The 11,514-nt window shown below is 39.0% G+C and overlaps 2 protein-coding genes across 2 annotated transcripts; both read left to right on the top strand.

Annotated features, from left to right (window-relative positions):
* The first annotated feature begins 2,295 nt into the window (after positions 1-2,295).
* LOC128506340 (protein-lysine methyltransferase METTL21C-like) lies at positions 2,296-5,659 on the top strand. Its single transcript, XM_053476764.1, has 5 exons — positions 2,296-2,368; positions 2,657-2,753; positions 2,859-2,998; positions 4,887-5,004; positions 5,088-5,659. The coding sequence occupies exons 2-5, from the start codon at positions 2,672-2,674 to the stop codon at positions 5,657-5,659; spliced, it is 912 nt and encodes a 303-aa protein (XP_053332739.1). The 5' UTR covers positions 2,296-2,368; positions 2,657-2,671.
* Positions 5,660-5,864: 205 nt separating this feature from the next.
* On the top strand, positions 5,865-11,151 carry LOC128506762 (uncharacterized). Its single transcript, XM_053477336.1, has 6 exons — positions 5,865-5,987; positions 6,074-6,191; positions 6,268-6,903; positions 9,320-9,480; positions 9,605-9,728; positions 9,806-11,151. Exons 1-6 carry the CDS (start codon positions 5,883-5,885, stop codon positions 10,189-10,191), a joined length of 1,530 nt encoding a protein of 509 aa, XP_053333311.1. The 5' UTR covers positions 5,865-5,882; the 3' UTR covers positions 10,192-11,151.
* The last annotated feature ends 363 nt before the right edge of the window (positions 11,152-11,514 follow it).

The raw sequence follows: 11,514 nt of genomic DNA, 5'->3' as shown, positions 1-11,514 counted from the left end.
AGGAGGGACAATCAATCCTGTATGTGTGAGATTTAATCATTATTTACTTCCATGCCCAAAAAGTTGGCTGCCAGAATTCTCAAAGTTTTTATGTGTATATGTATATATAATGAGGGGAACACGAGAAGACGCAGAGAGAATTTAGATCGCGAGTGTCATTTAGGGTCAGGGTTGCCTAAGATTTCCAAGCACTCAGAATGATTGCAACACCTGTCATACTGGGTTTCCCATCTGTATAATCCATTAAGTGTGAACCAAACAATTGTGCATTATGTGAGTCTAAAAATACACAGCATGAGAATAATAATAATAATAATATTAATATTAATAATAATAATGATGGTGATGATGATGATTGTTATTATTATTTTTTATTTATTATTATTATTATTATTATTATTATTATTATTATTGGTCTAAATTGCTGAACAGTAGCTCCAAGTATTCAAGTGTGAAACAATAAAATATATTTATTTGAATTTTTTATCACTAAGTAATTTATTTAAAAAATCTAAAAATCTGAGTTATTTTTATTAACATGCACCCACATATTTAACAAGACTGATAATAAATGATTGTGCAAAGTTAGGAATAAAAGTACAAAAGTAAATTGAGACTTAACTTTGGTACAATATTGGAACAACCAATGTTTGTTATAAATATATATTTTTTTATTATTATAATTTTTTTATATTTATGTTTGGTTCCCATAACATAATTTAGAGTTTGTTTTTCCAAGTTTGGTTCCCTTTGTTTGTTTTTGGTTAATGAACTTTTTAAAAAAACAATTAAATAACAATAGTTATATAATGTTGCAGCCAGTAATGGATTAAGGTGGGTACGGGCCCCTAGACTAGTCCCTGTGTGGGGGCCCCTCCCTACTTATAATGTTTTAATAGCGTGCTATAAATATTACACAACCTATCACAATATCATACATGACGTATTGCACGACGATATGTTAAATAGTCTATATTTCTCATGGCCCAATAGGAATCAAGGGGACTGTTGTAAAGTAAATAATTAAAAATAGTCCAGTCAATCCAGGACCCCTACACACATGGAGGCTGCAGCCTGTGAATTAATCCATCCCTGGTTGCAGCAGAACCTTCTAATGGGAACGTTACAGAATGTTCTAAAAATACCCCCTCTAGGTACCGTAGGTTAGATATGAAGTTCAAACAGTGTAGCTTTCTTTGCCAAATTTTGGCATTTTGTTTTTATAACATTCGACATTAAGACAAGAGAATAATATTATAAAAAAAAATTAGCTACAGTTTCTTCAGCTAAAAACAATAATTTCACGTCTAAGCTTTTTCTGAGAATTGTAAATGTCTATAAAAAGTAATACACATGCCTATGAAACATAACACTTAATAACTGATCAAAAAAATGTGATAGTATGCAAGATGTCAAATTGTGAATGGTGACATAATAAAAATATATAAAGATTCAAGAACTTTATTAATCAAAATTTTCAGAGAAGAAAGGAAAAAAGTAATAAATTAGGGGAAAAAAGGACAAATCTTAAAAACAGTAGCGTCCGTATTGCACTAAAGGAAGGCGTGGCACATCATTGTCATCATTGAATTTACAGATTTTGCATTTGTAAAGGGAAAAAACAGGCACTGCATGAGTAATAATAAAATGTATTAATGACAATGAAAAATAAATAATAAAAATGTCACTTTACTTACTTTACATAAAAAATTAAGTTAAACAGTTATTAACTAAAGATTTAAACAGCTGCTATTTGCAAGGAAAAATGTTTTACAGGAAAATACATAATTATATATATATATATATATATATATATATATATATATATATATATATATATATATATAGCCTATATATATATGATAATATTAGTAATATTATATTATTATATTATAAATCTTTTTGCCTGAAGTGTGTATGGGATTTTTTGCCTGGCTCTGTTTATTTATTTATTTATTTATTAATATTTGTATACATCTTTTTTTTTAGTCAGAAAGGACCAAATACTTTTTTACACAGCACTGTAAGTCGCACTATATTATATCATTAGCTACATTCCGTGCCAAGAAATACCTAAGTGACATGACACTTCATCAAGCACTCATCATCATCATCATTGTCATCATCATCTTTCACTTTCCATAAATACCTCCCCCCCTCCCTCCTGTCTTTGAAAACTCTGCCATTTGCGTTGATCTTTGTACGACTGCCTGTTTTCATGCATCTACTTCTAAATTTAATCTGGGCTCCGTGTGATGTTGGGAGTGTCTGCTCTGATGCTCACCCTCTATAATTCTGCCTGGCTGAAGCCTGAAGATGCAGTAAGGACACGATTACCTGAACACATCTGGGAATCTACTGACTGAAGGTATCTGGTGTGGATTACATTTTCAAAATGTAGGATGGATTGACCTGTTGGTATCATTTATATTAATTTCTGCTTGTGTTTTCGGGGTGTTTATGCAGTACATTAGTGCTTTACTTGGTTCCATGGTGGTTTACAAATCTCAAAATCATATGTAGTTAATATTTGCACTTGCATGCATCATAACTAATAGACTTCTTATGCATATTCGGTCTTTAAAAAGATCAATAATGAGGCAAAAGCCACAGTTCGAGCAAAAACATGTTGTCTTAATAATTACATCCCTGCCAGTGCAAAGATACAGTTATGGAGATAGCCGAGTGCACAGACATAGAAAACATCATGAAAACAGAAGAAGAAGCAGAAGATGAAAAAAGCAAGGAAGAAGGTTGGTACATTTCTAAAAACCCAATAGTAATAAAATGGAATATGTCATTACTAGCCGATTTGTCGAGAAGAATGAGTGTTTTTCTATTCCTGTCCCATGGGTTAGACCTGAGCGGTGTGGTGTGTCAGAAAGCCTGGGAGCCAAACTTCTACTGCATCATCAACAGAGAGATTCATTACTACGCCGGACATGAAATCAAGATCCTGGAGGCTCTTGATTCTTTTGGCGCCATCACCTGGCCCGCGGTGAGACATCACTATTAGTTTTAATACACAAAATATAGCACAATACACTTAAGTATGAATGCACCCTTTATGAAAGATAAAATATATTATCATTATAAATATAAAAGGAATCTTTTTGTCATAACTCAAACCGATAGGGCTAATGATAGTGTATTATTTAAGCACTAGCGTTAGTACACGTCCTTGACACGACAAGAGTTTGTAGAAATGGTTAAAAGGTTAAAGCTGAAATAAGCTGATCATTATTTAATGTAAAACTTTAAGTAGGTTTAGCTCATCATCTTGTTGAAATCTCCCAGGCAGAAGCAACAAAATCTTGGCTGGAACATTCGGGTCCATAGAATTCAGAATTCAATCTTTACAGGATGCCCCTGAACCAACAGCCAGAAAACTGACGCCCTGACCCCCTTCATATTCTAAAGTGGGGTATCAAGTGATTTTCCTTTTATGCCAACCCCTTTTTTGTTGCCAAACATCCTGATGACCAAAAAGTTATTTTGGTTTTATCTGGCAACACCACACAATGCCAAGTGTAGGAGTAATGATGTCTGGTGAAGTTCACTCACTGTATTACATAACCCGCTCTCAGGAAGGTCTTCCCTTTAGCAACAATTTTTAAACAATCTGTCTTTATAAAGAAGATGATTTTAATCTCGCCACGGCCAGAATAAAAAAAAATCATCTGTCCAATTATGAAGGTCTGATCTTTGGGATATTTTTTATTTTTTTTGTCTTTCATTGTTCTCACTGTGTTGCTTCCAACCTGAAATTTTAGGTTGAATATACATACTATAGGTCATGAAAATATAAGTATCACCCTGTGCAATCCAGTCTAATTAAAACAAAGAGAACTGGGAATGAATACCACTGTTATATTTTAAAATACACTGCCTGGCTAGGAGGCATAGTGGCTTAGTGGCTTAGTAGTTAGCATTGTCGCCTTGCAACTCCAAGGTCCAGGTTCGACTCCCACCTCGGGTCTGTGTGTGCATGGAGGTTGCAAGTTCCCCCTGTGCTTGGTGGGTTTCCTCCGCATACTCCGGTTTCCTCCCACGGTCCAAAGACATGCAGGTTAGGGTAATTGGTGTTCCTAAGTTGCTCGTAGTGTGTGTGCCCTGGCATTGGACTACGGTTCGGAAGATCCTAGGTTCAAACCCCACAATCACCAGGTTGCCACTGTTGGGCCCTTGAGCAAGGCCCTTAACCCCTCAACTGCTCAAGCGTGTAATGAATTGAAAATGTAAGTCGCTCTGGATAAGAGCGTCTGCCAAATGCAAAAATGTAAATAAGAAGAAAAGCTTGTGGTTCAACTGGTGGGGTCTCGGCTCAGCGAAGTTGTGTGGGAATACAATAAAGTCAACTGACTATCTGACTCTAATGCATGACCAAGTAATCACATCAATGCATTTTTTTTTCTTTTTGATGTTACTCAAATTGTGAAAGAGTAGTTCTGGAAGCATGAGGAATCTTTTGTGCACATGAACTAGCCACCACATTGTGCACCATAATCAAAGAGCTGATTAAACAAAATCTTCGAGTGTTTTTGGCCAAGCAGTGTGCTTCATTATTCTGGGGACAGTGGTGGCTCAGGCTCTATGTAGCTGATCAGAGGACTTGGGTTCAAACTCCACTGCTGGTGGGTTGCCACTGTTGGGTCCTTGGTTAAGACCATTAACCCTACGCTCATTCACCCATACTATCCAGCCACTTCATGCAGTGCATATGACAAGCCTAATTGGAGGGTTTCATCAGAAAGGGCCTCCGACATAAAACTTGTGCCAAGTGGTGTCAGACCAGATGGTACGCTGTGGCAACTTCTTGAGGGGAGCAGCTGAAAGACCACAAAAAAAAGTGTACTTCATAACTCTAACTCTTTTTAAACATATAGGGACTGGCACTGTGCCAGTATCTGGATTCTAATAGAAGAACAATCAATCTGCAAGACAAAGCAGTCTTAGAGCTTGGAGCAGGAACTGGCTTGGTATCCATTGTGGCCAGCCTCTTGGGTGAGTTCTATCATTTGCACACACATTCAATATCACTGCAAATGTTCAAACAGTGATGTGATAACGTTATGCGTACTCTTCAGGTGCTTGGGTAACTGCTAGCGACCTTCCTGAAGTCCTGGGAAACCTGCAAAGTAATTTGTGCAGAAACACAAGGGGACACTGCAGATATACACCACAAGTGGCAGCGCTGTCATGGGGGTACGACCTGGAACAATCCTTTCCACAGTCGGTTTATCGATATGACTACGTCCTGGCCGCAGATGTCGTCTACCATCATGACTTCTTGGAGGAGCTCTTGGTAACCATGCGTCATTTCTGCCAACCAGGCACAACCCTGATCTGGGCCAACAAAATCCGCTTTGGGTCCGACCTACTTTTTACAAAGAACTTTAAAAAGGCGTTTAACACCACATTACTTGAAGATATGGACAAGATTAAAATTTACTCTGCCACCATGAAAGATCCTGATGTAGATGTAGAGAATGACTGTCCAGAGATGCTGCTAGAAGATGCATTTAAACAGGAAAATGAGACGGAAGAAGATATTAGCAAGAAACAGGGCCAGTATACTAATGAGGATGAAAGTAATGCAAATAGAAGAGGAGAAGAAACTCAAGATACTTGCGAAGGTAAATATTTGAAATATATTTGACTTACCGCAAATTGGAGACAATATTATTTGTTACAAATAGTCTTAGTGCAAAAGAATGGTTCATTCTTGTTTCTTGTTTCTTGATCTAAGACTGTAAGACTTTGAAAGCTTGTCTGCAGGATTAAACAACCCTACATAACTTTGATTGTCCCAAGCACCTAATGCTTTGTAGTGTGTTTATTATTTTCCAGCACATGGCTTCGAGAGAAACGAACAATTACCCATGCAGAGTTCTAGTACACCCAGTACTAGTTATAATCTAGTTTACAATTTTAAAGGTCATACAATCTGCACCGAAATACCCAACTATGGAATCATAAGTCCAGCCGTAAGTACCTTCCTTAATTATTTACTTGTATGACTGACATTAACAGACAAAAGATAAAATCTTTTCTGTTAAACTTTCTTATCCAGGAAATAGCTTTGTGCAAATTTCTAGAAAACCCAGAAGAGCAGATCGTTCTTCTTGACCAAACGGTACTAGAGCTGTATGCAGGTGCTGGATTGTTGTCTATAGTAGCTACATTGTTGGGTAGGTTTCACAATGCATAGTCTAAAAAGAATTTTTTTTCAAAGAATTAATACTAAGAAGTAAAATTGGCTTGTAGGTGGCAAAGTAACAGCTATGGACCGAACAGAAAGCTTGGACAATCTAAGAAGTAACTTGTCTCGGAATACAAGAGGTCATCAGAAGCACGAACCTCAAGTGACAGCACTAACGTCTGACTTGGAACAAAACTTCCCTCGTTCCACGTGTCATTACGATTACGTGTTGGCAGCTAGGATGCTCGACAACCATGAGTGCTTCACAGAGCTAATGGTTACCATGAGACATTTCTGCCAACCGGGCACAAACCTGATCTGGGCAATAAAAGTGTGTTATCCATCTGACCTGCTCTTCATTGAGGAGTTTTATAAATCATTCCATACCACCATGCTAGCAAAATTGGATAGGGTGAGGATTTTCTTGGCAACTAACAGACCTCCATTACACCTGATGAAAGCCACGAGCGCAGATGAAGAGATGGAAGCAGGTACGAGTACGAGTGACTATCCAGAAGAAGAAATCTCAACAAGAGAAAATACAAAAACACAAAACAACAAAGATGAGGGACAATGTGACCAGGACGAGGAGGACGAGTGTAGAGAAGAAGAGGATGCTGAAGGAAATGACAGGGAATACGCAAGTTCTGGGAAATGGGAAGCGTTCCAGGATGACAGTGAACCTGAGTCGTTTTCTACAGGTAATACAGCGTAGACCAGAATTAATGAGTTAAGTCAATCTGTGATGCTGTGTTTATTCTTTAAATGTACAGTTGTCCGATGTTTACATACACATCAGCCAAAATGATTTAAACTCGGCTTTTTACAGTTCCTGACATTTAAAACATTCCCTGTCAATAATTTGGTAGAATTTTAGCCCAATACCCCTGATAACGTTGTTGTGACTGAGTCAGGTTTGTAGGCATCCTTGCTTGTACATGCTTTTTCAGTTCTTTTCTTTTGGATTTTCCCCTGATTTTCTTCCTAATTTAGTTGTATCCAGTTCCTCCCCGTCACTAGGGGGCTCACACATTAAGGCTATTACTGTCAAGTGTTTCCTCCGAACCATGTGACGCCAGCCAACCACATCTTTTCAAAGCAGCGTAACACACTCGGAGGACAGCGCTATCTGCTTGCGTGAGCTCACAGACACCCCTGATTGGCTGTAGAGCCGTGATTAATGTGGGAGCACTAAGTACCTCTCATCCCTCCTCTCTGAAAGAACTCAGCCAATCAGCTCTCTCTAGACCTCCGGCTGCAAGAGGTTACAGCATCACCCGGGGAATCGAACTCGCGATCCCTGGATGATAGGGCAAGCAATTTACCACTGCGCCACTTGGAGGCTCTTTTTTAGCTTTGTCCACATATTTTCTCTGGAGTTGAAGTAAGGGACACTCCAATACTGCAACTTTATTGTTCTAAAGCTGTTTGGCCAAAACTTTAAGTAAGCTTGGGGTCATTGTCCATTTGGAAGAACCATTAAACCACCAAGCTTTAACTTTAACTTCCTGCCTGATGTCTTGAAAAATTTCCTTCAGGACTGTATATTCACATTATCTTGTTTACTCATGATGCCATCTATTTTGTAAAGTGTAACAGTCCCTCCTGGACCAAAGTATCGCCACAACATGGTGCTGCCACCCCTTTGCTTCACAGCAATGATGGTGATCATCAGCTTACAGGCCTTACCCATTTTTCCTCCAGACATAATAATGGTCATTATGGCCAAGCAATTACATTTTGTTTCATAAGACCAGACGACATTTATCTAATAAGTTAGATCAGCTGCAAATCGTAGTCAGGCTTTTTATGACTTCTTTCCTGCTGAGCAGCCTTGGTCTTGTTTTTACTGTGGATATAGATACTTTTGTACCTTTTTCCTCCAGTGTCCCCACAAGATCCGTTACTATTGTTCTGGAAATTATGTGTAGTTTTTGTATTTTGCACATTGCCTTCCTAAGCAGTATGATGGCTTCGTGACCCCATGGTGTTTATACTTGCGTTGTATTGTTGGTACAGATGAACATGGCACCTTCAGGCATTGGGAATTGCTCCCAAGAATGAACCAGATTTGTGAAGGTACCCCTTAAAATAAATTCACAGGTACATCTTCAACTGTCAATTAGCCTAACAGAAACTTGTAAAGCCATGGCACTATTTTCTGGAATTGTCCAATCTGAAGGCCGCACGGTCGTGTAGGGGTTAGCACTGACGCCTTGCACCTCCAGGGTCCAGGTTCAATTCCCGTCTTTGTGTGTATGGAGTTTGCATGGTCTCCCCGTGCTTGGTGAGTTTTCTCCGAGTACTCTGGGTTTTCTCCCACAGCCCAAAGACTGTGAAATTTGAAAAGTTTCCAAATTGCCTGTAATGTGTGAATGAGTGTGTTCCCTGCGATGGATTGGAACCCTGTCCAGAGTGTACCCCACCTCGTGCCCTCAGTCTCCTGGGAAAGGCTTCAGACTCTCCGCGACCCTGAATACTAGATAAGGCTGTAAAGGCGATGACTATTTGAGTGTCCAAGCTGATTAAAGGCTCAACCGAATGTATGTAAACCTTTTACCAATTAGAATCGTAATACATTAATGTATAAGTGAAATCATCCTCCCGAAAAATGACTTGCCATGTATAACTATCATTCGGAGATCGCTGGTTTGATTCCCGGATGATGCTGTAGCCTCTCGCAGCCGAGGGCCTGGAGAGAGCGAATTGGTTGAGCTCTCTCAGCGGGGTGGGATGGGAGGCACTTAGTGCTCTCACATTAATAACAGCTCTACGGCCAGTCAGGGGCGCCTGTGAGCTCATGCAAGCGGAGGAAGCAGATAGCGCTGTTCTCCGAGTGTGTTACGCCGCCCCCAACAGTGCATGAGCAAGCAGTTCGAAAAGATGCGGTCGATGACATCACGTGGTCCGGAGGAAACACGTGATAGTCTTCGGCCCTCCCGACTGAGTGGTCGTAGTAGCCTTAATGTGGAGCCCCCTAGTGACAGGGAGGAATTGGACACAACTAAATTAGGGAGAAAATCTGGGAAAAAATTCTCAAAAAACATGAAATCTGTAAACTGGATCCAAAAAAAAATATTTTAATGACCTCAACTGTAATTTTTGCTCTTACTTCAGGTCAAGAGGAAGGTTTGGAATCAGATAAGCAGGTATCTTGTCAGAAGATTTGGGAATCCAAGTTTTTCCCATCCCCTAGCAAAGAGACTCACAACTTCATGGGTCATAAAATCATTATAGTGGAGTCGATTGATTCTTACGGCGCCATGATTTGGCCTGCGGTAAGTGTTGACTAAGAACAATGGAAGGCAAAGAACCAAGTCGACTTAATTGCTATGCACTAAGCTCCTTAGTGTGATTTATAGAAATAAAATTGAATTTAGGCAGATTTATAATATTTTGCAGGCAGTAGCTCTTTGTAAATTCCTGGAAACACCAGAGGGGAGGCAACAAATTAATCTACTAGACAAAACAGTTCTGGAGATTGGAGCTGGAACCGGTCTACTCTCGATTGCCCTAACCTTGCTCGGTAGGTTTTACTTCGCTTGTTTATTCTGTATATGTATTAAATGATTCCATTTGCTCAGTATAAAATTGTGTCTGTAGGTGCCAAATTAACAGCCACTGATCTACCAGAAATCTTGAGCAATCTGAGATATAACCTCAATCGGAATACCAGGGGTCTGCGCAGACACGAGCCACAAGTAAAAGAATTGTCCTGGGGTTTCGATTTAGAGAAACCATTCCCTCGCTCCTTACATCACTACGACTACGTGTTGGCAGCTGACGTGGTTTACCATCACAGCTACTTAGACGAGCTCCTAGCCACAATGGATCATTTCTGCCAACCCGGCACCACTCTCATCTGGGCCAATAAGATACGCTATCCATCTGATCTGACTTTCTTAGAAAACTTCGAGAACATTTTCCAGAGCACACTACTAGCAGAGCTGGGGGAAATACGGATTTATAGCGCAACATGTAAACGTTAAGATAAGAAAAATTTAAAAAAGGAAAGAATACGATGGAGAATTTTGGAACTGTTGATACTGCGTATGGCTTGTAAGTTTCCTTTTTTGTGCACTTGACAAGAAAAAGAGGAGACAGAATACCAGTGGGGAAAAAATGGAAAACTTTCTACACACTCTGAATAGATTAATTGCTGTGACAAATGATGTGCCGGAATTGGCGAACCATTACATGTTAATCGATGTTATGAATAACCAGAGATGGATAGAGTAAAGCAGCCACTATAGTATTTAATCTTTATATAACATGAGACTAGTAAATGATGTATATAAATCTTGGTTTACAATCTAAGACAATAGTAAGACTTGTAGGTGTTGCATGGTAAATTATGCCATTTGCATTGAGTTACAGTACTTTGTTTTATGCTTTGAAATGTGAGAACATGCACATGCACCATTTGGTGGAATTATTTCATTATTTTGCATTATGTAATGCCAATGGTTTTATAAAATATCATTTTTATATACAAAATACAAAAATATACAAAGTCCGTTCAAGTCAAACCAGGACTTGTGATCAAATCGTTCGTGAATGAAAGCTAAACTGAAAGATCAACTGATATTGTGGATATTAACAGAAGACTTCAAGTTCTTCCGTCTTCGGCACGGAGACCAAGCTGCAATAAAACATTTAAATGGCGCAAACATTTGCCTGTGCATCAGTGTAGAAGGGGATAATATAGCAAAGTAAAGGCGATTTTTACTCTCATAACTGTGCTTTATAATTCTACACAATCAAAAGTCCCGGTTTGACTTGAACACCCTTTGTATATTTAAGACTGACTGCACGCTATATGCGTGACATTTCTTAACGTGCAATAAACACTTGTGATGTACACTACTATAGGGTTTGAGATCAATGTTGGGAAAGTGATTTCTTATCTTAATTCAGTTCAATCTGTACTGTGCTTTTAATCACTGGCTTTGTCATAAAGCAGCTTTACAGAAATATGTGTATCCTTTTAATAAATTCAGTATATACTGTATGTATAAGATGGTAGCAGTAAGGAAACTAGAGATGAACCAGACTTATCTGGGTGCCACACGCACGGTCGGGGTTTGAATCAAGCCTCCCCTCTTTGTGTGTGTTTGTGTGGTGTTGTTTCATGGTTGGTGGGCTTCCTCTGGGAATTTGGAAACCCCATTTAGCCGAATTTACACGTCTTTGGACTGTTGAAGGAAACCAGAGCACCTGGAGGAAACCCATCAAGTTTTTTTAAGGAAACAGACCCAAAAGTGAGAATCAACCGAACCTTAGCTACAGTGCTAACCACTATGCCACCATGC

The sequence above is a fragment of the Clarias gariepinus genome, chromosome 18, assembly GCF_024256425.1.
Source record: "Clarias gariepinus isolate MV-2021 ecotype Netherlands chromosome 18, CGAR_prim_01v2, whole genome shotgun sequence".
NCBI classification, from domain to species: domain Eukaryota; kingdom Metazoa; phylum Chordata; class Actinopteri; order Siluriformes; family Clariidae; genus Clarias; species Clarias gariepinus.
This window is presented reverse-complemented; position numbering and strand designations above follow the sequence as displayed.